This window comes from Ovis canadensis, chromosome 24 (assembly GCF_042477335.2).
Source record: "Ovis canadensis isolate MfBH-ARS-UI-01 breed Bighorn chromosome 24, ARS-UI_OviCan_v2, whole genome shotgun sequence".
NCBI lineage: Eukaryota > Metazoa > Chordata > Mammalia > Artiodactyla > Bovidae > Ovis > Ovis canadensis.
In genome coordinates this window covers 22,978,541-23,005,061 of record NC_091268.1, presented here as the reverse complement: position 1 = coordinate 23,005,061, position 26,521 = coordinate 22,978,541, and the positions used below count along the sequence as shown (strand labels likewise).

Sequence of the window (26,521 nt, the reverse complement as noted above, 5' to 3'; positions counted from 1 at the left end):
CCCTCCTCGTTGCTGGAGCTCCGCGGGGAGGGGCCTGGGTTGCAGGGTCGCTCAGGTGGCTCACATCCACCAGGCGGCCTGGTCTCGGGGCTATCACTGCTGAGAACCCCGGAGAGCTGCTGGGTAGGTGGGGTATATCTATCATTATTTCAGGTTAGAAACTAAACATTAGTTATTCATTTAGAAGTAATAAATCAGCACGTGGTAGCACATTTAATACAGTGGGGTTTTTGGCCATGCAGCACAGCGCGGGATATCAGTTCCCCGACCAGAGCCTCTGGCAGTGAAAGCACAGAGTCCTAGCCACCGGCTTGCCAGGGGACACCCACACGTGCAGGAGATGCTTTCCAAAACAAAAGTTTGATGAGGAATGGCCTTGTACATACATTTTGCAGATTCATTGTCAGACTTGATAGGAGTCAGCTGGGTTTTCATATCTGCTTTTGCTGACAGCTGCAAAGTAAATTTAACTGGAGATATAAAGAAACCCAGTCTCACAGAGGTCTATACTTACAGAGGGACAGCCTTGTCAGGTAATTGTGGCCGTTCGTTCACGCTGCAGTACAGTTCGGTAGCAGCTTAGGTTCGTTGCAGCATGCCGTTTGAAAACTATGAGTTAACTTTTCATGCTCTATTACATTAAAACTTACTGGTTTGTCTTGAACTTTGAATGCTGCATTTCTAATACCATTCATTGGTCATTTGAAAATTCCGATTCACAGTTTGCAGACATTTTAAATGTTGGTGTATTTCATTGTGCAGTTACATTAAAAAGTCCTTAAAACATCACATTTTCATTCAGCCCACCGGTGTTACCTAATTGGGAACAGGGTTGTAGTTAAATCTCCAGAAAGCTCATGGCACAAAGAGAGTGGTGACTTCCGATCTATATGTTAGAGTCACCGCTACTTGGCAGGTGAATATGAAAGTCACTCAGTCATGTTCAACTGTTCGGGACCCCATGGACTGTCGTACAGTCCATGGAATTCTCCAGGCCAGAACATGGGAGTTGGTAGCTGTTCCCCCCTCCAGGGGATCTTCCCAACCCAGGTATCGAACCCAGGTCTTCCGCATTGCAGGCAGATTCTTTACCGGCTAAGCCACCAGGGAAGCTCAAGAATCCTGGAGTGGGTAGCCTCTCCCTTCTCCAGGGGATCTTCCTGACCCAGGAATCGAACCGGGGTGTCCTGCATTTCAGTTGGTTTCTTTCTCAGATGAGCCACGAGGAAGCCCGCCCAGTGAAGATGGTTGGATGATAATTAGCAACTGGCAGCCGAGTTGCCCACAGCAGCTAATTCCAGGTTCAGGCAGTGTAGGGTGGTCCCCGCAATGGGAAGTTGTCCTGTGGTCCCACACACACACTTAAAAATGTATAGAATGTATTTTTATGGATACCTAAAAATGTATAGGCTCCATTAAGATGAACAGATATTCTGTCAGAATTCAAGGAGAGGACAGTTAAGTAGAAATAATTAGTGATTTTGAGTATTTTGCTTCCTGCTCTTTCCTCATGGCCAGCATTCACTTCCTGTTCTCTTTGGGTCTTTCCCCTCACTTTCTCCATTTTCCAGTGGCTTGTGTGGAACAGTTGGAGGAACTCTGAATTTAAACATAGCTTTTGAAACAGCACACCTTATTTATGTACCCAAGTTCACTATCTGCCCTCCCGTTTTCCTGGCTTCTGGACGTTCTCGACGCCCTCTCCCCCCAGAGAGAGTGAGCTGTGCTGCAGTCATCTGTGCACACGACCGCCCGCAGGTCCTGGGTAGAAAGACTCAGACCTGCATCTTTTATGCCCTGTTTTCTTTTCCCCTGTGGATAAAGTTCTGAACTCATAACCCAAGGCGGTGTTTAGAGAGTTGGTAAATCACATTCTTCTCCTTTCCCTACAGGTGCTTTTCCTTTGGTTTTATATATAGTGAAGTTGGCGGCTGCTCAGCGGCTTGGCATTGCAGCCTGGGGGCAGGTCTGTGTGTGCCCCCTGGCCCAGTGAGGCCCGGAGCAGCCCCTCACGCCGAGCTGCCCGTGTGTCTTGGTGCAGTCTTGTCATCTTGCAGAATTGTACAGCTTGTAACCTGATCAGTAGTTCGTTGCTTTTTATTGCTGGGCTCTATTCCACGGAGGGACATCTGGGTTGTCTCCAGTTTTTGGCAGTTACAAATGAAGCCACTATAAATACCCATGTTCAGGCTTTTGTGTGAACATGAGTCTTCATTTCTCTAGAGGAAGGTGTCGAGTTGTTGGGTGAGGCGTGCTCTGTGGGGAACTGCCCACCTGCTTGCTGTCCGTGTGCCTGGGTCCTCTGTACCGCCTCCTCAGCCTCGCCAGTGGTTTCATCTCAGTTGTCTTATAGGTGGCGGTCGTTTTAATTCACAGGTGTCTGATAGCTCAGGCACACATCTTTTTGTTTGTTATTTGCCATCCTTGTGCTTTCTCTCACCCATCTGCTTAAAGTATTGGGCTTTCTAAAGTTCTCACTGCTGTCGTCAGGTTGGAGAGCTCTGTAAGTATTCAGGGTGAGTCCTTTGCCAGGTGATCTGCAGATGTTTCCTCCCAGCCTGTAGCCTGTTTTTCCCCTTAATGGTGTCTTTACAGAAAAGTCCATTTTATCAACATTCTCTTATTGATCTTGCCTCTTGGTGGTATGTCTAACAATTCTTTGCTGGGTATCACATGATTACTTTTTAAAGTTTAAATGTTTGTCCACCTAAGGTCCATTATGAGTTAGTATTTGAAGGTGGGAGGTTGCAGTTTATTTATTTTTGCGTATGAACGTCCAACTGTTTCTTTACTGTTTGTTGAAAAGACTGTCTCTTTTCCTCTGAATTACTTGCACCTTTGTCAAGAATCAGGCAGTAACGTTGACGTGGGTGTTTTTGTGGACTCCTGTTCTGCTCTGTGTCCACCCCTTTGCTAACACAGCTCCATCTCAGCTGCTGGAGCAACTCAACTACTCCTTTCAGAATTGTTTCCCTTACTGTGCTGGGAATTTGACTGGAATCGTGTATCAACATAGCAACTGATTTGGGGAGATCTGAGGTCTTCACCCCGCCCTCCAAGCCCTTGAACGTGGTCCGTCTCCTGCTCTGGTGACTTTACCTGGGAAACCAGTCTTCCTCCCACTTTCTGTTGACACTAGTTTTTTCAGAAGGTCTTGGATGTGAGTGTTCCTTGATAGTCTGGGTGGGCCCCCCAAAAAGGGTCAGGCCTGAGTGATAGTCCAGTGGCACCAATGTGGGGAGAAAAAGAACAACCAGAAACGGCTTGGTCCTCCGTCCCAGACTGTTCTGTTTGTGGCTTTATACAAATAAAGGAACTCCCCTGACATGGGCTGTGCTTGACTGGTTTGTTAAAGTTTTAATTAGCACAGTCAGAGTATGTATTTTAAAATCTCTCCTCTGCTTCTGACCCCATTCTTCAGTCCCCGGATTTCCTCGTCTCTCTGAGTAGAAAATGCAGGCGTTTAAGGGTGGGTGTTGGCTGTCTGCCCAGGTGTGCAGGGCCGACCGCCATGGACACGGATAACGGGGGCAGCCCCTCTGTGCGGGTCTGCTGGGGGAGCCCCGCCGCCTCTGCCCAGGGGGGCAGCCCCGCACCCCTTGCTGCCCTGCTGCGGCCTGGCGGGTGCGCTTAGGCTGCAGGCTGTGTTCTGCTCGTGCCTTTTCTCTGCACTGTGGGGTTGCAGAGAGTCCTGGACAAGACGAGCAACCAAATGAACTGTAAAGGCGTGTGTACTTGCTGAGGCGATGGGAGGGCAAGAAGGCTCCATCCAAGGGGTGAACACTGGGTACTGATGCACCAGGGCCGTTGCCCTGCCCACACGCACTGCTTTCTTCCCCAAGGGCTTCCTGCTCACTGAGTCCTCTCTGGGTGGACATTCTCCCTTAATAGTCTTGCTTTCTTTAAAACTACACGAATGTGGGGTGAATTCATACACACAAATAAATTTTATAGATAAATGGGTCTTTCAAACAGCACAATGGATTTTTTTTTTTAAATTTTTGGCTGTACTGGGTCTTTGTCGCTGTGCGGGCTTTTCTCTAGCTGTGGTGGACAGGTGCTGCTCGCTGGCTGCGGCCACCGGCTTCTCACTGTGGCGGCCTCTCTCGTTGCAGAGCTCCCAGGCTCGTGGGCTCAGTAGTTGAGGCGCACGGGCGTAGTTGCTCCCCAGCATGCGGGGTTTCCCCAACCAGAGATGGAACCCAAGTCTCCTGCGTTGGCAGGTAGATTCTTTACCTCTGCACCTCCATGGAGGCCCCAGAATCTTTATTCCTAGAGAAAGAGTGCAGAAAGTAGAGCATTTACATCTGCCTCAGGTGTTCAGTTTCAGTTGGGAAAGAATCCGCCTGCAGTGCAGGAGACCCCAGATCAAGTCCTGGGTCGGGAAGATCCGCTGGAGACGGGACAGGCTTCCCCTGTGGCTCAGCTGGTAAAGAATCCGCCTGCAATGCGGGAGACCTGCGTCGGATCCCTGGGTTGGGAAGATCCCCTGGAGAAGGGAACAGCTACCCACTCCCGTGTTCTGCCCTGGAGAATTCCATGGACTGTATAGTCTGTGGGGTCGCGCAGAGGCGGATGTGACCTTCACTTTCAGGCGTTCAATGCACACAGCAGTTCCAGGCAGAGCCCTCGAGACGGCTCTGCTCTCTGAAACTGGTTTGTCCCCATGCAGAATGGCCTGTTTCTATTCAGTTCTTGTCCCCTCCCCCCCCAAACAGTGCAGCTTTATTGAGATATTCCGTATATCCTGCAACTCAGCAGTTTTTAATAAACGTATTCACCCATCACTGCAGTCGGTCTATGATGCCTGAGAGGAACCCCTGTGCCCCTCCGCCGTCACCCTTCCGGTCTCCCTCCCCGCTCTGGGCACCCACTGGTCTGCCTTCTAACTCTGTGGAAATCACTCTGCTGGACACCTGATACGAACGAATGGAGCCACAACACATAGGGCCCTTAAAATTAATGAGCACTTGGGTTGTGTAAGGTTTTCTCTGTGAAGCGTGCTGAAGTGTAAGAAACACGCTTGTGTACAATTTGGGGCATGTATGCTAGTTTTCTGAGAATAGATATCTAGAAATGACATTCTGAGTTAAGATTCTGGCTTTCATAAATATCACCTTTGGGGAGAATGATTTGACTGTTAAGTTTAGACTCTAGCCACTTGGCACCCATTTTATGACATGAGATCCTTCGCATCTGTGGGCATCGCCAGTATTTTTCACTGTTAATGTGGTTAGACGGAAAGGGGTGTCTTGTTAATTAGGGGGGTTGTTACTTGTATTCCTTTGGGACCGCTCCTTGGCTGCAGTTGGCTTGTTTTGTCTTGACTTCAGCATCTCGTGAACCCTGCGGCTGTTGCAGGCTGGTCGTAGTCTTCCTTCGTCCTGGAGCGTCCATGTCGTCCCCCCTCTGCTGGGCTTGTTGGGGCTTGTTTTTCTCTCCGGCAGCCGGACAGCCCTACGCAGTAGAGGAGATGAGACCGGACATGTAAGAAAGCAGCTGAGACATAATTATAAGTTCCTCATTTGGGCCGGGTGCACGCCCCTCTCCGAGCCTGGCCAGTGTCCACACCAGTCTGCAGTCGTGGTCTGTGGGGCAGACGTGATGGCGGGTTAGCACGGTCCTCCAGAGAACAGACGATTTTTGCATAATGAAGCCAAACGGAGAGCCCCAGACAAATAGTCTTATTTAAAGAACACAAGTTTATCTGTGGCCTTCCTTGGGGCTTTATTTTCCTATAACTGATGTAAATCTGAATTATTTAAGAGTATGGAGCCCACTGTTGGGATTTGGCACACTGCTTCTGCTTGGAACTTTCAGGCTCTCCGCAAGGCAGGAGCTGAGAAGTCCCAGTTTAACAAGGCGGACACCACCCGCGAGTGGGCTTCCAGCTCCCTGCACGGAGTCAGAGTGTATAAAAATTAAACCCAGAACACATGTTAACATGTGTTAACACAACTTAGTGTTGATTAAGTCACGATCTCATTGTTAACATGACCAAAGGAAGTCTAGAATCACTGGAGGCTGCCCGGGCCAGGGGCACGAGAGCACAGAAGTGTTCTCTCACACACACACAGTCTCACACAAGAGCACAGAAGCTCGCTCTCTCACGCACACACACGAGAGCACAGAAGCTCTCACGCACACACTCACGAGAGCACAGAAGCTGTCTCTCTCACGCACACACACGAGAGCACAGAAGCTCTCTCTCTTTCACACACGAGAGCACAGAAGCTCTCACGCATACACTCACTCATACTCTCACACACACACGAGAGCACAGAAATGTTCTCTCACACACACGAGAGCACAGAAGCTCTCACGCACACACTCACGAGAGCACAGAAGCTCGCTCGCTCTCTCTTACACGAGAGCACAGAAGCTCTCTCACACACGCACACACTCTCACAAGAGCACAGAAGCTCTCACGCACACACTCACACTCACGAGAGCACAGAAGCATTCTCACACACTCACACGAGAGCACAGAAGCTCTCACGCGCACACACACACACACGAGAACACAGAAGCTCTCTCTCACACACACACGAGAGCGCAGAAGTGTTCTCTCACGCACACACACACTCAGACACACACGAGAGCACAGAAGCGTTCTCTCTCGCACACATGCACACACTCACACAGAAGCTCGCTCTCTCACACGAGAGCACAGAAGCTCTCACACACACTCACGAGAGCACAGAAACTCGCACACACACGCAGAAGCTCTCTCACACACACGCACACACTCATGTGAGCACAGAAGCTCGCTCTCACATGAGAGCACAGAAGCTCTCTCACACACTCACGAGAGCACAGAAGCTCGTGCACACACAAACACGAGAGCACAGAAGTGCTCTATCACACACACACACATGCACAGTCCCCGCTTCCTCCCAGGAACCAGCTACAGACAGATGCCTGGGCCCGCGGTGGTTGGACAGGCTCAGTCAGATGGCTGCCTGGGGCTGGCAGCCAGGTTCAGACATGGGACCTCTCAGTCCTGACCCCCCTGTTCCGAGTGTCACGTGCTTCCGGGCCACAGGTGGTTCCTCTTGGGACGGGTGCTTGTGTGTCCTCGGGGGTTTTCAAGGCCCTGCCCGCCCTCTGCCCGAGCCTCACCACCCACCTCCCCCCGTGCCTGCTGGCTGCCTGGCTCCTGTTGACTGTGGAGCCTGGCAGGTGCATCTCGGGACCTCTGCCCAGCCGGCCCCCCGTCTCTGGTCCCGGCCTGTGTGTGTCTGTCTGCCCTTCTGTCACCTTAGCCCGTGTGTCCAGGGTCTGCTGATCAGTTCTCCCTGCTGCCTGGCCCAGCCTGTTGTCGACACATCTCGACACTTGCTAAGTGAGGGACTAACCACTGAGAGGAGGGCAGCCCGCTTCGCCTCCCAGTTGGGTTGTGTGTGCAGACCAGTGTCAGGAAGGGAGTCCACCCCCTGAGGGGATGGCGAGCCTGCTGGTGTGATAGTGGATTCAGAATGACTTTTTTGAAGTGTAGTCAAAGTTTTCCATTTCTAGGAGGTTTCACAGTGAGGGAGGGCATTTCCTCACAGCCCACGGGCCCTGTGGTCCTCCTCCGACTGGGCCGGGATGGGGTGAGCTTGTTGGCAGAGCCTCTGGGCCCTGCTGCCTGGTCGGCACCGGCTCCTTCCCACCTGGCAGTTGCCGGGGTGGTTGACCTGCGTGAGAGCAGACAGCTCACACACGGCCATTCCGCCCCATGTCTGTGTCCTCGGTGACCTCCATGTTCTGCCCAAGGATGCGTCCCCTGCCTCTTCCCTCCCTGTGTGAGGCCTGGCTCGCCCTGAGACTCCCCCAGGGGGACCAGAGTTGACACCGAGCAGAGTTCTCCCACAGAATTGTAGGTTTTGTAGGGGTGTCTGGAATTGTTCCCCAACACCCAGGAAGTTCTGGCTTCTTGGGGAATGTGACAGCTGACACCTGTGGGTCCCTGCTTTTGTGGAAGCCTTTTCAGACCCTCTCCTCCCCATCCTCTGCTGGCGGTGGGGCCCCAGCTGCTGCCTGCCCCCCGCCCCCATCCTCACTCCTAACCATGCCTTCCTCTAACCGGCCCAGCCTCTCAGCTGGGCTCAGCAGGAGTGGTTCATCTTCTGTCTCTCACCATTGAGTTAGCAGTTGCTTCTTTGAGCTCAGAGCCAGGGGTTTTGTGGATCAGAACCTTGAGAAATCTAGTGTATCTGAATTCTTGAGAGGAAGTGATGGAGCTGAAACAGGATATGTATGCACGTCTCTGTTCGGACCTGTACAAAACTCTTATTTCTGGACCACTTTGCCTTTTGAAGGTGATCATCTCAATTGATGGTTGCTTGATTATGTGTCTGGGCCTGATAACTGTGGGCAGCTTTAAAAAGAGAATGCTGAGCGAGAGCTCCTGGAGGTTCTATGCAGTCACTCTGATGTGGCTGAGAGAACCCTGCCCTCCCCTCCCCCCACCCCTAGCAGATTCTGCTGCAGAGCCATGCAGACATGGCGGGGAACTGCGCACTTGGACCACAAGGTGACTTGTGAGCCCAGAGGGGCCTCATGACTCCGAGTGGAGAGGAGGGGGACCAAGCAGAAGCCTGGGGGCTCTGACCTGGAAGTTGGGGTGGACTGGTGGGGTGGGGCTTAAGCTGCATTGGTAAGGCTCTGCTTGACCCATTCAAGGAGCCATTCATGTCAAGGTCGCCGTGGTGTCTGTGTCCCTCCACTTACCCTGTCTGCCCTTTTTAAACCAGGTCGTGGGTTTTGCTCACAGGGTTGTATGACTAGTTGGGATTTTGAGGAAAAGTTTGCAGGGGTAGGGGGGTTTCTGAGTGGAGAGCGACTCTGAGGCATGGCTGAACCCTTGTGGCCCAGCTAGCTCCTGGAGGCAGCATACAGACTTAGCTCCTGGAGGCAGCATACAGACTTAGCTCCTGGAGGCAGCATACAGACTTAGCTCCTGGAGGCAGCATACAGACTTAGCTCCTGGAGGCAGCATACAGACTTAGCTCCTGGAGGCAGCATACAGACTTAGCTCCTGGAGGCAGCATACAGACTTAGCTCCTGGAGGCAGCATACAGACTTAGCTCCTGGAGGCAGCATACAGACTTAGCTCCTGGAGGCAGCATACAGACTTAGCTCCTGGAGGAAGCATACAGACTTAGTTCCTGGAGGAAGCATACAGACTTAGTTCCTGGAGGAAGCATACAGACTTAGTTCCTGGAGGCAGCATACAGACTTAGCTCCTGGAGGCAGCATACAGACTTAGCTCCTGGAGGAAGCATACAGACTTAGCTCCTGGAGGAAGCATACAGACTTAGTTCCTGGAGGAAGCATACAGACTTAGTTCCTGGAGGAAGCATACAGACTTAGTTCCTGGAGGAAGCATACAGACTTAGCTCCTGGAGGCAGCATACAGACTTAGTTCCTGGAGGCAGCATACAGACTTAGCTCCTGGAGGCAGCATACAGACTTAGCTCCTGGAGGCAGCATACAGACTTAGCTCCTGGAGGCAGCATACAGACTTAGCTCCTGGAGGCAGCATACAGACTTAGTTGGAAGGCCGTGAGGTTTTATTGGGGTTGTTTGGTCCCCTCTCCCCAACCTTTTTGGCAGAAGTTTATGAAGTGATGGAAGGCGTCAAGGCCATCAAAGTGGAATTTTCTGTTTTTCTCCACCAGGAGTGAGATTCAGGCACTAAATTGGGACCATCTCATTTCCATAGCAATTGGCTGGCTCTGGGTTGTGACATCACAGAGGTCTGAGAAGAGTGAAGCTGGGTATAGATAGGTCCAGGGAGCCCCAGTAAAAAAGGAGGAAATACAGGCTTTGTAACTAAACAGGGGAGCCTTTTGTGTTTCTAAAGTGACTCTTTTTTTTTTTAGGGGAGTGGGGAGGATTCGGGCTGCTTTCTGTGGAGGTGGGGTGAGTGATGGGTGAAGGGGAGAGAGCGTGAGATGGGGCTGGAGGGGCAAGACTTCAACCACAGTGCCCTGGCTGCCACCAAAGAGTTTTATTTCTTCAGGGGAGCACTACCATCCCATTGATGCTTTTTATTTTTTTTTAATATAAATTAATTTATTTTAATTGGAGGTTAATTACTTACAATATTGTATTGGTTTTGCCATACATCAACATCAATTCACCACAGGTATACACGTGTTCCCCATCCTGAACCTCCCTCCCTCCTCCCTCCCTGTACCATCCCTCTGGGTCGTCCCAGTGCACCAGCCCCAAGCATCCAGTATCATGCATCGAACCTGGACTGGCGATTCGTTTCACATATGATATTATACATGTTTCAATGCCATTCTCCCAAATCATCCCACCCTCTCCTACAGAGTCCAAAAGACTGTTCTGTACATCTGTGTCTCTTTTGCTGTCTCGCATACAGGGTTATCGTTACCATCTTTCTAAATTCCACATATATGCATTAGTAAAGTCACTCTTTTTAAAAGGTATTTTGTGCCATCAGTTCAGTTCAGTCGCTCAGTCATGTCTGACTCTTTGCGACGCCATGAATCGCAGCACGGCAGGCCTCCCTGTCCATCACCAACTCCTGGAGTTCACCCAGACTCACATTTTGTGCCATATGTCTATATTAAAATTTGCTACTGATCCTATCACAGTGCTGTTGTCAAAAGGCCTACTAATCATGAGTAATGGAAATGATCTGTTGTATTTCTGGGTGTCATTTGTATATTTCAGAATGATAATCACCCCCTTCCCCTCCCTGACATCTAAGTGTCCCAGAGACTTGGTCTGTATGTTTGAGGCATTCTGTATGGTCAGTGGTGTTTCTAATCATTGTGTCATTGTTCATATTTGGCCGAATGAGAGTTAACATATCTGGGAAAATTCCAACTGAGCAAGATAAGAAATTCAGAACAGGATCAGTTTATATGGTGATAAATAAACATAAATGCCAATCTTGTACTTCTTCCTCGATGATAAAGATAGCCTTATCATTTAGGATATTTTTGGAAGCCTAGTTCAGATTGTGATATCAGGCACTTGCATCATTTAATTCTGGTCCAGGGATTTACTGTGTCTTAATTAAATTTTTAATCCTTTTGTTGAACTAACTCATTTATGAGGAGCTTATTTTAACTGGATGCAGTCCCTTAGGAGCTAGACTTGAGTTGCCAGCCTTTTCTCCAAGGGTCCCGTGCCAGGTGGTTGGGAGGGCCTGTTGCTGACAATTTCCCCCTGTACGTCATCGGCCAGCCAGGGGGCTTTTCTGCAGTTTGGCAGCCGCCGGCCTGGACCACTGTCACCGTGCCTGTGAAGTGTGGAAATCGGTCAGCCCAGCAGGAATGTGTAAAAGATGGGACGGTGCTCAGGAGAACCTCATTCTGACTGTGGAACCCTAGCCGCCTTGCCTTTAGGAGCCAACTGCAGAGACACTTGTCATTTTCGCATGTGTGCACTCTAAACCTTGCTTTAAAGCTCTTCTACAGACTCGGGAAACTAAAGTCAAAGTGCCAGGCACATGCCAAGCAGACGGCTTCAAGATTTCTGGTGCATTCATGTGACGTGTGTGTGTGTCCGCAGGGAAGAATCACTCTGCTGCTTCACAACCTCGTACTAGTTTGTGTTCCAGTCCGTGTCTGTTTATTGGTGTAAAGGGCAATAAGAATTTATACAGTCTTACTCCAGCAAAACTCTTCTCTTTTATAGCCATGATGATGGATATGGCATCTTCATTTTTAAAAACTTAATATTATAAACTCAGAACCTCGTATAGTAGGTACACCGAGAACCTTTCGTTCCCTGATCAGGGGTTGAACCTGGGTCCTGGGCAGTGAAAGTGTGAGTGCTTAACCACTGAGCTGCCAGGGAATTCCCCGAGAACCTTAAAAAAAAAAAAAAACCACTGCTGTATAATACTCCGTTGGTGGAATGTGCTGTTTATTTCATAGGCCTTTGTAGGATTTTTCCTCAAAATATTTTTTGATGGCTTGAGGTAATTAACTTAGGAGGGTAAATGTGGAAATTTCAGTCAAAGTACATTTTTAGCATATATGGTTCAAGCTAGATAAGCATCGGGAAAAGGAATTTCTACTTTACTTCTTTCCCCGGTTTTTTTGTCAGGGTGTCGTGATTGAGAGGGCCAGTTTAAAAATTGTGTTTTCGTAAACAGCTTTTATTGATACCCTGACAAAAACTTATTAAATGTATATATTGATATTTAGTGGCTCAGCTGGTAAAGAATCTGCCTGCAGTGTGGGAAACCTGGGTTTGATCCCTGGGTTGGGAAGATCCCCTCGGGAAGGGAAAGGCTACCCACTCCAGTATTCTGGCTTGAAGAATTCCATGGACTATACATGGGTTGCAAAGAGTCGGACATGACTGAGCTACTTTCTTTGGGCTTCCCTGGTGGCTCAAACAGTAAAGCATCTGCCTGTAATGGGAGAGACCTGGGTTCAGTCCCTGGGTCAGGAAGACCCCCTGGAGATCCTTGTTGGCAACCCACTCCAGTATTCTTGCCTGGAAAATTACATGGATGAGGGAGCCTGGTGGGCTCTAGTCCATGGGGTTGCAAAGAGTCGGATACAACTGAGCAACTTCACTGGTTTACTGATATTTAATAATACAAAAACATCAAGATTGGCAGTGGTCTAAATTTGGGTGGTAATACCTGTTTCTTGGCTTCCAAGGAACTCTAAGGTGTGTTTTGAGATACTTAAGGAAAAAAGGATGGTTTATATTCAGGAAGTATTTGAGAAATGTAACCTGACAGTTGGGGTTTGGAACTGCCTAGAGGGGAAAGGGAAGGGTGCTGTCCATGGTGCTGAATCGGACCCACTGCTTGTTGGAGTGGTGTAAAGGCTCTGAAATACTGAAGTCCAAATACACAGCTATGTAGCTACTTTAAAAACCACATCTCCTGTTTGTAGCTGATATCCTTAATTTCTGTTGGAGTGTTTGAGTTGCCAGGGAAAGCTGACCGTACAAGGAAACACAGAACATCATTAGTTGCAGTAAACTGTTCTATATGCCAGAAGGATAGGATTTAAATGTGAAGTATGGCCATTTTGACCAGTAGAGGCTGTTTAAATCCTAATTCCTGCCAGAAGTTTCAAAAAATTTTTTTCTTTTAAACCCTGGCCCTATGTCTTGAAGAAGATTGTACTTAATGAATGAAGAGGGATGGGAGTGTTACAGTTGGAGTTTACACTTCATGTTTGTCCGTCCTTGGTTAAAAGTTTTAAATCCTCGCTTCTGATTTTATATAAATGTTTTCCAGGCCAGCCTTCAGCAAGCATTTTGCTAGTCTCGAGATCCTTTCTAGGATCTTCCTCCATTCCCATCCTCCCAGGGACCCCCTTTTCAAATTCCCCACGCCCCAAAATGCCATTCCTGTTCTTTGGTATGGATTCACGCTTTATATAATTGAAGTGTCCAGTAACAGTTTGAGAATGAGCCTGCTGCTTTAAGGCACGTGTATCCGTGATGCAAGATTCTAACGTACGCTGTTTTAGTAACCCCCACCCCCAAACAATATTCTCTCTAGGATTGAGTTTTAATGAGTAGAAACCTTTTTCAAAATAAATTTCATTGCAAATTTAGCAGATTATTGTGTGTTCATATCCCACTTAGCGTTTTGAAAGGAACAAAAGTTTGTTTAGCAAACATACCAGTAAGTATCTTTTGGGTTAAGAATGTAATTATTTGGCTCGGTTGGAACTTATTAGTGCCTGGAAATCGTCCAAAGTACAGATATGTTTTTGTTTACTTGATCCAAGCCAGGAAGGTAAAAATAGTGGAATTTCTTTGTTTCCTTCAAAGCTGGAGATACAGATGACCCACCGAGAATTACCCAAAACCCTGTTATCAACGGGAATGTGGCCATGAGTGACGGGCACAGCAACACAGAGGAGGACATGGAGGATGGTGAGTACCCGGGCTTCGTCTCCTGGTGTTGGGCAGAAAGCAGTTGGAAGCAGACACCTCTTCCGTGAGGACTGCTGAGTCTCTTTAAGAGTAGCTAGTTTTCAGGAAGTTGTATCTGAGCAAAATTTAGGAGCCTGGTTTGGTTTTGAATTTCACGATTGCCTGCAGATTTCAAGGTAAGTTAATTCTCCCCAGCCTAGGCGAGAAGGTTGAAATACAGAAGTCTGTAATTGACGGGTATTTGCTCAGGCCTGCAGTTAATTTTCCAGCCACTCCTAGTACTCAGAACAAGTACCTTACTGTCCTTTCCTTTTCGTCTGCAGCACGATACTTCTAGACACTGGAACGTGGCTTCCCATTGCATTCCTACTGTAGCAAGCGTATCAGTTGTTTGTAGCTGATCACCCCTCCCCACTCTGGTTAGGTTCGAAACCAGAATCGAGCTTTGGGCTTCATCCCCTAGACTGACTTTTGGTCTTTTATCTTCTCTGCGCAAAGTGTACACATTTGTACATGCATGGGCATTTTGGGCCTAGGGGAGCACTTTCTCTCGAGGCTATTTCTTCATTATGCCTTATCAGATGGGTGTGGCCTGTGCCTTTGCCAGGTCAACCCCACGAGAAGGTAGCAGCCAAGAGTCACTTTATGCGGCCCCCCGGAGTCTTGCAGTGTAATATGAAACCGTGTTCTGTCAAGAGCGTGTCCATCAATCCTCATGAGGGTTGTGTCCTTCCCAGGGGTGTAACGGGGCAGTTGAAAGAAACCGTCAGTCACGGGCTGCACCACCAGAAGGACTGCTGTTCAGACCTCCTGCCAAAAGTTCAGCCTCCATGAGAAACTGCAGCCGTAGTTGAGAGTTCTCTCACAGTGCGCTTTACCCCTGGCAGCGGGCTGAGGCCATATCTGAGGAAGGTAAAGAGGCGTGGTCTGACCCGCTGCTTTGTTACCTGTGGAGTGCGCTTTCCACCGCAGACAAGAGGGCGACGGTGTGGGGTGGCCCCCCGGCTGCGAGGGCCCTTTGGTTCCATCGCAGACCCTGGAGACGCCAGCAGTGGTTCAGAGAGCGCCGCGGGGAAGACCTGAAGGCCTGAGGCAGGGGTCGATGGTAGCCTCTCCCAGAGCAGGGAGCCGCCCCAGCCGGCCGGAGCCCTGTCCTCAGCTGGTTCCACAGTGCAGGCTTGTCCTGGCGTCGCCCCAGGTGTTCTTGGGGTGGGAGGGCTCGGGAGGAGGTGCCGATGTGGATCCAGACGCAGGCTTCCGAGGGCTCCAAGGCCTTTTGGTGGATCCTTCTTGGTCAGAAAGGGCCGTCCTGTACTTTTTAGGTTGCTGTGTTACCCCTCCTCCCCGCCGAGTGGTGACAGCTCCAGAATGTCTCTCAAAGTGGCTAGAAGTCTCCTTGGGGCCCCAGATTGCCTCACCTGAGAACCAGTGTAAGGAGAGCATAGTGTATACAACACCCCTTCCTTTTGAGGCCAATTGTACTAAATTGTTAGTAGTCAACGATGGCGTTATGGAACCTAAAAGCAGAAATGCTCCTACTGCGAATTATCAGCTGGAAAAAGCACTTTACAGGGCAAAGTAGCAGTGGTCTTCAGTACCCTTTGTTCCTGGTCTTCTGAAAGGCCCAGGGGCAGGAGAGTGAAAAGAAGGTGTCTGTGGGGCGGGGGGCCACGGTGATAGTTATTTTGAACCATTTAATGGCAGAATATGTGCGTGTGAAATTGTTCAGAAATCTGCAGAAAGTGAGAGGAGTGCCGGGTTAAGTGCGTTTCTTTACTGAGTACTTGTGAGCTGTTAGCCTCCTAACATCTTTCTCCGAAAGCCTCTTTTGTTGTTGATAATTCCCCAAGCCTCTGAAATGCTAGCACCTCTTTTTTCCGAGTCTCCTTTGGCAGCGTAATGTAGGGAGGGCACATGGTGTGGGGAACCGCAGGGTAGGAGCCTCAGTCCGCGCAGAGAAGCCTTCGTGGCGGGGAGGCTCTTGCACGGCAGCTGAGTGGCCGGCAGCAGTGGTGGGAGAAGTGTCCAGTCGAGGTAGAGTGACTGTTGTAAATACAGGTGGTTGGTGCCCGTGAAGCAATAGTTATGGTTTTTTTTTTCCTGGTGGGGGGTGGTGGTGATTAACTGGGATGTGCAGAGATTTGTATTAGAACGAATAATTGAGGTTTGATACACCTTCTGCCAGAGTGCCCTTTGGGGGAACCTCAGGCCCGCCTTTTGGGGGACCAGGTTTTCTGCCAGGATGTGTGAAGGCAACAGGCGGCACAGGCTTGCCAACAAGAACTGGCATGGGTTAGTCAGTGTCCCATGGTGCTCAGGCAGGTCAGAGTCTATTTGGATGAGGCAATAATCCGGCAGGGTATGAGCTAGCCGTCGTAATCCCAAGTGTACCACTTTTACCCAAAAGAGTTTCACTTGGAAGCCGTTGCAGATAGAGAAAGCTGCATAAATAGTTGTGGAGTCCTGGGTACCTTCCACCCATTTTCTCCCCTAACTCCTCAGAGGACAGTCACCAGGCCAGCCCTGTCCGCCAGACAGAGAGGGGCTTTCTACCTGCCGCTCTGCTGTACCCCTGCCTGTCTGGACCTGCTGGTACTTAGTACAGGTTCTCAGCTGCTCCGTTAGCGGGAGGAGCTCAGCAGGCAGCTGTGCTCTGGTCTCGGCCACCAATGCCACGGGTACGAAGGGCTTGAAGAAGGGGTGGTGACATTTTTATTCACGTGAAATCTCACATCAAACCTCCTGATTAGCATATTTTGGAAGCTAATCCTGTGCCTTGGGCGTGAGGCAGCATCTCACATCTGGTGTGTAGTTCAGCGAGTGTGAGCTGCGTGGGGGAGGGGAGGGGAGGCGAGGAGGCGGGCCAGGGCAGCACCAGGAACCCTGGAGGGCTGGCTTGCTCCCGGACCCACGCCAGGCTCCTGTGGTCCTGTTTGACTAACGTGTGGGGAGGAAGAGCAGAAAGGCATTTTTTTGTATAAAACTCGTCCTACAAAACTCTTACTGGTAACTGAAAGTCACGTAGATGGAGGCTTGTGACGTCATGTCTTTGGGTCCCTTTAACATGTCCTGTCATCACCAGATAGTGGCTGGTTTAATCAGGCTCTGGGTTTGGTCCCCTAAACTCTTAAGGTGGTGTTGGTCACTGTGTTTAGTGTCCACAGATCTTGGGTCCTGAGATGCCTTGTGACACCGTGGATGAGATAAGCCCCTTAACCTCAGCAAGCCCCGGTGTCCCCACCTGTAACGTGGGAGCTGACTTACACCTGCCTTGCCTGGCTGCGGGGTTTGGACACTGCTCAAATATGATATGTGTGGCTGTGGAGGAGCGGCCCGCTTCTCTGCCCAGCGTTCTGGACCGCATTCTCTGCAACAGGCATTTTGCCTTCTCCATGGACTCTTTATGTCGGGAACGGATGAGGGTGACCCCTGCAGAGGCCCGAACGCATCGCACGCCATTCAGCTGCTCTTCCTTTGAGGGCCTCTGCAAAGAACCAGGGTTACGGGTAGTGAAACAAGTGGGGACAGAGCCTTAAATGGAGGGAAAAGCGCTGTTAGCACATCCTGTGGGGTTTTCTTTCTTTGGTAAAGAATATTACCCTCTCATGAGGACTGATGGACATGTTTTCTTAAGAACAAACTCAGCCACAGTGGAGGCAGTTTCCGTGTGCAGAGAAGTGAAGTGTGGAGGGCCTGGGCATGTTCTCGGCACGCTCTCCGTAGGCCTGAGAACCCCAGTTGTGCCTGGGCTCAGGGGTGACAAAGTAGCCCCTGCCGCTCAGCCAGAAAAGGCCCTCCTGTTACTCTGCAGGTCACATGTGGCCCTCGGCCCCTGCGCCTGTCAGCTGTCCCCTCCTGCCACAAGAAGGCTCATAAAGAGCAGGGAACTGCTTGGAAAGTTGTGTAGCAATTTGTCCTCCCCGCTGCAGTTTTCTTATGTGCTGGCCGGTAACAGGTTTTTTTGGGGCGGGGTGGGGGGTTGGACAGCTGCAGAAGGCTAATGGGTTGTCGGCGCTAATTATCACTGCCTGGGGTCACTTGAAATGAGTAGTCACCAGCAGAAAAGGCTAGAATTCAAAATGTGACTTTTTAGTTTAATTCTCATCAGTGCTTTGCTTTTTATTGGAGGAAACCTTGATTTCTTAAGTTGGCCTTCGGTCTTGCTGAGTAAATTTAACAGTTCATTCTGTTCATGTCCAAAGGAATACCAGTTTCTTCATTTTTTTGTTGTTGTTGTTCCCCCAAATATTTCCCCTTAGAGAATCTAGCGTGCTATTTCACCAAAATGGTGAACTGAAGTTAACGTTTATTTTTAGCTAACTTCTTAGGAATGGTCTTATCTCTAAGCAGCGCTGCGCTTCCTAGGAATGGCTGTCCCCACTCCTCGGAAGGCCCTGTTTGCCTGCAAATCCATGTCTCTTCTCTACGCTCAGCCCAGGTCTCAAGCCCTTTTCTTTCCCTCCTCAAGCCCTGTCGTTGAACAGACGTGACAGAAGTTCATTGCTTTCCTCCAGCCTCTCCACTCACTGCGGATTACTTGGGAATTAAGACAGAGTAGAGTAGACGTTCTTAATCACACTGAGCCAGTCTGGTGGGAAGGCAGGTGTGTGTTGCTGGCCCTCTGAGTCTGGGGTTTCTTTCACACAAACTGTATGTCATCTCACAGTTTAGATTGATACTGAATTGGAGATGATGCTCTCCTTTCCCCAGAGCGTTAGGCTTTAGCAGTTGAATTGCCATTGTAGAGAACGTTTATCCCAGGTTTGTCCTGCCTTCATTGTTGTCCGACGGTCCCCGGGCCCTGTGATTGACAAAGCGTTTTCTTGCAGACACGAGTTGGCGCTCCGAGGCAACCTTTCAGTTCACTGTCGAGCGCTTCAGCAGACTGAGTGAGTCGGTCCTTAGCCCTCCGTGTTTTGTGCGAAATCTGCCGTGGAAGATTATGGTGATGCCACGCTTTTATCCAGACAGACCACACCAAAAAAGCGTAGGATTCTTTCTCCAGTGCAATGCTGAATCTGATTCCACGTAAGACAGTTTAAATGATGCAATTACAAATCCACAATTAGTTATAAGCCAGATTGGCCTCTTTGAATTTTGGATTTCTCTGTGAATTTCCTTGCTGCCTCTACATAGCAATTTGATTTTCAATTAGATTCAATACATTTCCCTCTTTAGAAACTCACTGGTAGGTATTATCTCCAAACTAGAAGAGGTGTATATTTTTCATGCAAATAAAACACTAAACTTTGTGTATGTGAGAATCTGCCTGCCTGTGGAACATGGAATTAGGGCCTCTCTGGACTACCGTAATTCTTATCCTACCAGTGACTGCCAGAGGGGAAGACGATAGTTAAGGGAAACTCTCCAGGCAGACATCCACACTGTCCGTTAACTGATTCTGTGGGTTATTTGGAAAGTTAAAGACCAAGCTCTTGCTGCCCAGTGTTTCTCAGCAGCACAGTTGAGCGATTGTTTGAGGGGATCCCAGCTCACTTTGTCTCTTTGCCTCATTCTGCACTGACCCACCCAGGAGAAGGCCGCCTCCTTGGTCCATGTCTGTCTGCCGCGGCCCCGGGGGAACCCAGCTCCTTTCATTTTTCCTCTTTACCTGAGTGTTTCAGAAGCTAGTTTTAAGGAGCAGTCAGGGCCTCGGCTGTGTTTTTACTTCTGTGTTCAGTTCACATTACAATCTGACCTGATCGGACGAGCCTTGGGCTGGGTTTCTTTAGTCCGGCAGACAGCCTGAGCCTGAGCAGCAGGTGGTTCAGGCACAGCTTGCACGGGGGCCCGAGCGGGCAGCAGCCGCTGCCCCTGTGCTCACGAGTCTGCGGTCATGTCAGAGGTCATTTGAAGCAGTCCTGTGAGCTCCGAGTTGGGCCTCAAGCATTTAATGTGCAGTCGTTCCCAGGTGGCAGGGTCCTTCTCAGAGCCCCCTGCACAGCCCGACCCGGGAGCCTCGCAGCCTCAGGTGGGGGAGGGGCAGGAGTGACACTTGTGGAACCTGGAGCTTTAGGTCTGTCCATCTAACAGCCAAACAGGTTCATCATTCCTCAGTGTGTCTCAAGCAGCCCCACCGTATTTGGTACTAGAACTGCTATCTGACCAAAAAGCTATCGTCTCTTGTCAAATCTCAGGACACTGTTTGAAGTTCAAACGCTTGTGTTTTATAGATATCAATAAAAAACTTGAAACCTTTTAGAAATCAAAAAGACATAAAACGTAGACTGAAATCCCTCCAGACTACACAGGGGCACCCCGGGACCCTCTTCACTTCTTTCTTCATTAAAGATAGACATATGCGCTCTTTATTCCATCTAAAAAAAAAAAAATAGAAGGAAATGATACAGGCGATTTTGTGTGCTCTTGAAAAGGGGGTCGGTGTGGGTCCGCCTGTGGACTGAGGCTCAGGTCGCCCTCCTCGCACAGGTCTTGGTCCTGCCACGCGCAGGCGGTGCTGAAGATCATCAACTACAGGGATGACGAGAAGTCGTTCAGCCGGCGCATCAGCCACTTGTTCTTCCATAAAGAGAACGACTGGGGATTTTCCAATTTCATGGCCTGGAGCGTAAGTAGCAGTTACTCAGACTGAATCATCCGAGCCCTGATCTTTGATTCTTCAGTTCCTCTGTCCATTCGTTTCAGAATCAGAAACATTTGCTCTGCAAGTTGGATAGGTAACTGAAAACAGGTTTCCTCCTGATTCCTTGCTGAGGTTTTCAGCAGCCAGTGTTTCGATCAGACATTGTAAGATAAGGTAGTCTAGCACTTTTTGGATAGGCTAGATTTCCTTTAAGAAAAATAATACTGAGGCAGGCACTTTGTGGGGAGATTCCAGTAACCATTGAATTCTAACGTCAGTGCTTTGGGGCTGCTTTTGCAGGAGCAGAAACCAGTAGGACGTAGGAACGCCCTGCTCAGCTCTCTAGGGTGTTCTCGGTGGCCTCCCGGGAGCCTGCCTGCTGAGTGGACGTGGAGGCCTTAGGTCTGAGATGTGGTCTCCGTCTACTCCTCCAGGAGGCATCCAGACTCTGGCTGATTTCATTCGGAGAACAACCTTGTTGAAAACAGGCCAGAGCACTGCAAAACTAGAAAGCACAACTTCAGTGTTTTGAAAAGGCAGTATTTTAATCTGTTAAGTACTGGGCACTAGGGTTATTGTTTGAAATGAAGCGAGCATTTGTGTGTTCTCATGCAAGTTGGATATTCTTTCTTTTTTTTTTTTATAGGAAGTGACTGATCCTGAGAAAGGGTTTATTGATGATGACAAAGTTACTTTTGAAGTCTTTGTACAGGCGGATGCCCCCCATGGAGTTGCGTAAGTTTTCCTTTGATTGGGTGCTGTAGTGAAAGGAGTGAGCAGAGGTGCCTGTGTCAGCAGAGACGCACCCTCTCTGTGCTCGCCCCGTGGCACACAGACGTGTGTGCCAGCTTCACGTCAGTGCCTTTGTGTGGCACCTTTATCGAGCAGTTTATATGAGCCTGGGCTTCCCTGGTGCCCCAGATGGTAAAGAATCCACCTGTAATGCAGGAGATCCGGGTACGATCCCTGGGTCAAGAAGCTCCCCTGGAGAAGGGCATGGCAACCCACTCCAGTATTCTTTTCTGGAGAATCCCACGGACAGAAGACTCTGGTGGGCTACAGTCCACGGGGTCAGAGTCGGACGCAACTGAGCGAGTAACACAGTTCCATGAGCCAGACACGCTGCTGGGCTCTGGAACTGTAACTGTGGTGAATGAGGCAGCTACAGTTTTACAGCCTCAAAGAACTTGGGGACCGGTTGGGCAGAGGAGTTAATCACAGTAACTGTGGCAGCATAGGCGCTTGTTACTTTGTTGGCAGGCTGGGCAGCGCCATGACATGTGTGATGATGGGGAGAGGGTGGGGAGCTGGGAGGATGGGCTCCTTTCCCAGGTCTGGGAGGGCTGTGTGCAAGAGCAAGGTTTTGGCCTTGAAGAATATGTAGCTTTGGGTCCCTGATGGATAAGAAGGGAGAGGAATGGCCAGGGTGTCAGGGGAGTCTGCAGGGGGCACCGGAGGCTGAGCTGGTGCGTTGGGACCAGGTTGGGGCAGAACGGGTGTCCCGAGGCCAAGCACTGAAGCAGCACGGTGCCGTCTAGGAGCGAGGCAGGCTCAGGTGCCCTGTCTGCTCACGCGTGTTTCTCTTCCCACGTGGCCCTCCTCTGGCAAGAGCGCATAGACTGACCTGGTGGTTTGGGGGCACTGGAAATTTTAAAAAACAAATGAGATTTGTTGGTTTTCATATTAATTGGGCTGCTTTCAGAGAAATCAGACTCTTTTTGAAACACACACTTGAATTGTACACTTGAATCATATTCAGATATCTGGGGTCAAGGGTGGGCAACAAGGTGGTATTTCTAGTTTTTTTGTGGGGTTTTTTTGCCCTCGTTTTAAAACTGTGTTCCCCTATACTTATGTCTTTTAACTAACAACAACAGCAGAATGGGTTTTTCAGACTTAGCAGTCAAAACTGTCTTACTCAAGAAAACCTAATACCCGCAGCGTGAGAGTCTTTGCCGACGCTGACCTCACAGGAAGCGTCTAGCATTGGCCATATGTTCACATTGCGCAGAGAGGGAGGGCTCCTCTGCTTCCTGTTACTATGGGGGGTCGTGGGGGTGCTGCAGACGGTTCAGTGTCCTAAGCAGCCAGAGATACAACGGACTCAAGAGAAAAGGCTCTGGGAGTTGAGGCCTGATCCTGTCAGCATACCTGTCCTCACTCGTGTACGTGGTACTACAGAAAAGAGGGTTTCAGCGGTTTCTGCCTTGCACCGACTACACGTGTGTGTTATGCGTGTGCGAGGGAACCAGTCTGACCGCAGTGTAGCTTGTATGTGGGAGCAGTGCCCGGGGTACATGACAGCCACGCAGCCACTCCAGTGAGACTGAGTTCCCCCTAGTGTCCGCACTTGAGTGGGCCACACGGGTGACGCTGGAGGGAGCCGGGTGAGCAGGACCCCTGGCTTGGCGATGAGTTACTCCCTTGGAGGCGGGTGCTCGGACGTCATCCCGTGTCAGGATGGGGGCGGAGGTGGTTGCACAGAGCAGCCGGCCCCAGCCACGCTGCCCACACGTGTGGCAGAAGCATGGGGGCGCAGCCTTTCCTGAACCTCAAACTGGTCTCGTAGGTGGGACTCAAAGAAGCACACGGGCTACGTCGGCTTAAAGAATCAGGGAGCGACTTGCTACATGAACAGCCTGCTGCAGACTTTATTTTTCACAAACCAGCTACGCAAGGTAAATGGATGGTGTTTCTCCCCTTCCACCTTCCTCAGCCTGCCTTCTCTCTGCAGGATTCTGGGGCAAGAATAGTCCGGCCCCAGGCTTGTCTCCAGGGAGGGCCCTGCCTCATGCTGACACGTAGCTTCATTCCTTGCTGTTCAGACACTTGTGAAGCCAAGTGGTGTGATGAAAAGCTTGGTACAGCTAGCAAACCGAACTTTTTTAGGCTGGAAATAATCAAGCTTTTTTTTTTAAAATATGAAAGTCAGTAGTAGCAAGACATGAAAAGTTTTATATGGAGGTTGATGAGTTGAAAGACTACTGGCTAGTGATCTGATTTTTCAGTTTTTATAGATAAAATGTAAAAGCTAACAGGATAGTTACTTGTACTTTAGGAAGGTTGTGCAGACCCGCTGGCGGGTCTGCCGGCACTCCTGTGTGCATCGCACTAGTCCTCCAGGAAGCAGTAATTACCTAGATAGGATTAGATCAGAGGCTGAGTGTGGATAATTTCAGTAGCATTGAAGGTTTCATCAGCTTCTTTTGTTCACATGTCAAGCTGAGTTAAAAAATGGTGCTCTAAGAAGTATGAAATAGAAGTGATGCTCATTGGATGGTATGCTATGAGTAATGTTTAAAATTGTTTCTGCACTGTCTTGTAACTTCTAGGTTGTCTCTAAAGATGTCCATGAGTGTTGGAAGAATATTCAGACTCTTTGGGGGGATAGTGAGAAGCCCTACCCTTCTACCTTAGTCATTGTGGTAGAAATGATGCTTTCACATAAAATTCCATTTTTACTTCCGGATTGCTTCTTTCAGGCTGTGTACATGATGCCGACAGAGGGCGACGACTCATCCAAGAGTGTCCCTTTAGCCTTGCAGAGAGTGTTCTACGAGCTACAGCACAGCGATAAGCCCGTAGGAACAAAGAAGCTGACCAAGTCATTCGGGTGCGTGGTGGGGGACCTTCCAGCGAGTGGACGCAGAGGGCTGAGAGCAGAGCCCAGGCGCACAGTGGTGTCGGGGCATCTCACCCGGGTTGTTTGTTTGACTTCTTTGTAAATGGAGGCTCTTAGAATTTTGCTTGAGAACTAATGCACCACTTAGGTCTGCCTGTCAGGAAAAGGACAGGTAATGGCCTTCAAGCTTTCTGTGCGTTTACTTGCAAACACGACCTCCCCGTGCAGTAAGGCATTTAGAACAAGGGACAGTTTGGGAGCGTTTCAGTGTCCGGATAAAGTTCAACTTGGCTTTGAATTATAAGCCCCCCAAACAATCCTCTAAATTAGTTTAAGAATGATGACTGGTGATACAGTTTAGTTTGTTAACTTATTCTTGTGTGAAATTTAGAAGTTTCAACGTACATTCATTTTATCTTTCTAAGGTGGGAAACGTTAGATAGCTTCATGCAACACGATGTTCAAGAGCTCTGTCGAGTGGTGAGTTTCCTGCCGTAATTTTTTTCCTCTTACATTTCATATTTCGAAGTTGTTACCAAACAAAACCTCAGACCTACATTTAGTCACTGTTACTCCAGTTATGCCCATCTTTGTTCAGGACCAGGACTAGGCTAGAAAGAAAAGATGGCACATATCTCTTTTAAAGGCCAGAAAGACTGGAAAATGATTTGGTAGGAAAGTGTGAGGGGAACCAGTACAGGCAGTGGACTGTTAAGTTGGTTAAATTGGCGTAATCTACCAGTTAGTAGCCCGAGAAACAAGTCCTGGTTGAGGCAGACCTTTGTGTGGGTGATTCTCCCCCAAACCGCCTCTAGTCACTAGCAGGTGCCCACTCTTCTAGTCGTGATGCGAGACACACACACGTGAAATGGCAATTCAAGGTGATTGGCTGGGCAAGGTGTGTTTTCTTTTTTGCAGCACTAGCTGGATTGAATCCAGTTCATTAAATATCCATGGACAAACCAGTCAATCCTGTTGACAGGCTCAACCTCATTAATCTCTTGGTGTGGACCAATACGAGTTAAGTTTAGTGCTCAATTTACATGCTTTTCCACAGAGGTAAAAATGAATATAAAAAAATGCTTCTAAAGGCACTACAAATTACTAATTCATTCCAAAGGCTGTATAGAGGGTTAATCTCAACTGTTGCATGTAGTTATTTTTGTAAATATCCAACCAAGAAAGAAGATGTTGTATGTTTTTGATAATTGCATGCTAAAGGTCATAATATTTATAGTCTAGAATTTCTTTGACCATTGAAATTTCCTAGTGACGTTTCAAATTACTGCATAATGCTTAAGCGTAACATTTTCTGAAAGCCAAAACTTTCTCTTCCAGTTGCTTGATAATGTGGAAAACAAGATGAAAGGCACGTGTGTAGAAGGCACCATACCTAAATTATTCAGAGGCAAGATGGTGGTATGTGATTCCCAGTTGTAAAGAGTGTCTTCTGTAGAACTTTCTCAGCGTCCGTGTTTTGACGCTCGATGCCTAAGCCACCGCGTTTTCCTTATTTGTAGTCGTATATCCAGTGTAAAGAAGTGGACTACCGATCTGACAGAAGAGAAGACTATTATGACATCCAGCTAAGTATAAAAGGAAAGAAAAACAGTAAGTTCTGTGTACATACAGCACGACCTTCTCACAATTCATTGTCATGCTTCATTGATGCGAGCGGTTTTTATTGAAATACACTGTAGAGAAAATGGTCCAAATGACGAATGTATCTCGTGAATACATTACAGACAGGTAACCCCACTCAGGTCAAGAAACTAAAACGTTTGCTAATTAAGGAAGACAGACATTGGCCTTTTCCTGCCACTGCCTGCCTCTCCTCCTGGGGAGCTCTGGGCTTCAAAACATCCTTTGCTGGATTAGTTTACAAGGACGGGAGAACGCAGGGCATAGTCTTGTAATTGTCGGTTTGCTTTTCTCAACGTTGCCTCCATGCACTTGTGGCAGCAGTTACCTGATCATTTTCATTGCTATTTAGTATTCTGCTTTGGGGATATAACGCAGGACTTTGGGAACCATTCTTTTCGAGCTTAGCAGATGCAGCCATTTATCCCTGCCACCCCCCAGCAAGGTGCGAGCATTTGTTCCACATCCAGTTGGTCATCAGGATGTGGAAGATGGGGCTGTCTTGGGTTTAATTTGCATTTGCCTAGAAGTCAGGGAGAGTTCGCCTTTTCAAAAGCTCATTGGTGATTTGGATATCTCCTGGAACGTGCGGAATGTCGTCCACGGTAACTTGATGTCCATGTCTGCTAGTGTCTGCTAATCCTATGATTTCTGGATCTGTCTCTGTCGACTCGTTTTTCATCACGGGCTGTGAGTTGCAGCCCCGTTGCCGGTCCAGTCGTCTTTCATCAGATGTCAGCTGTCGTGACTTTTATCTTGTGTTGGCTGTTCTTCACCTCTGTCCTGGGGCGCAT

The 26,521-nt window shown here is 49.1% G+C and overlaps 1 protein-coding gene across 4 annotated transcripts in view; it reads left to right on the top strand.

Annotated features, from left to right (window-relative positions):
* The window catches only part of USP7 (ubiquitin specific peptidase 7), a 55,446-nt gene that overhangs the window by 13,780 nt on the left and 15,145 nt on the right, over positions 1-26,521 (top strand). For 3 of the 4 annotated variants that reach the window (XM_069570152.1, XM_069570151.1, XM_069570150.1), the window contains 9 exons: positions 13,777-13,881; positions 18,711-18,909; positions 20,311-20,449; positions 21,111-21,199; positions 23,034-23,142; positions 23,947-24,077; positions 24,512-24,566; positions 25,425-25,505; positions 25,607-25,697. In XM_069570152.1, coding sequence (XP_069426253.1) covers positions 13,777-13,881; positions 18,711-18,909; positions 20,311-20,449; positions 21,111-21,199; positions 23,034-23,142; positions 23,947-24,077; positions 24,512-24,566; positions 25,425-25,505; positions 25,607-25,697 — 999 coding nt within the window. Of the gene's footprint in view, positions 1-13,776; positions 13,882-14,618; positions 14,794-18,710; positions 18,910-20,310; positions 20,450-21,110; positions 21,200-23,033; positions 23,143-23,946; positions 24,078-24,511; positions 24,567-25,424; positions 25,506-25,606; positions 25,698-26,521 lie in introns of those variants that run through there. The other variant, XM_069570153.1, reaches the window with a different exon arrangement.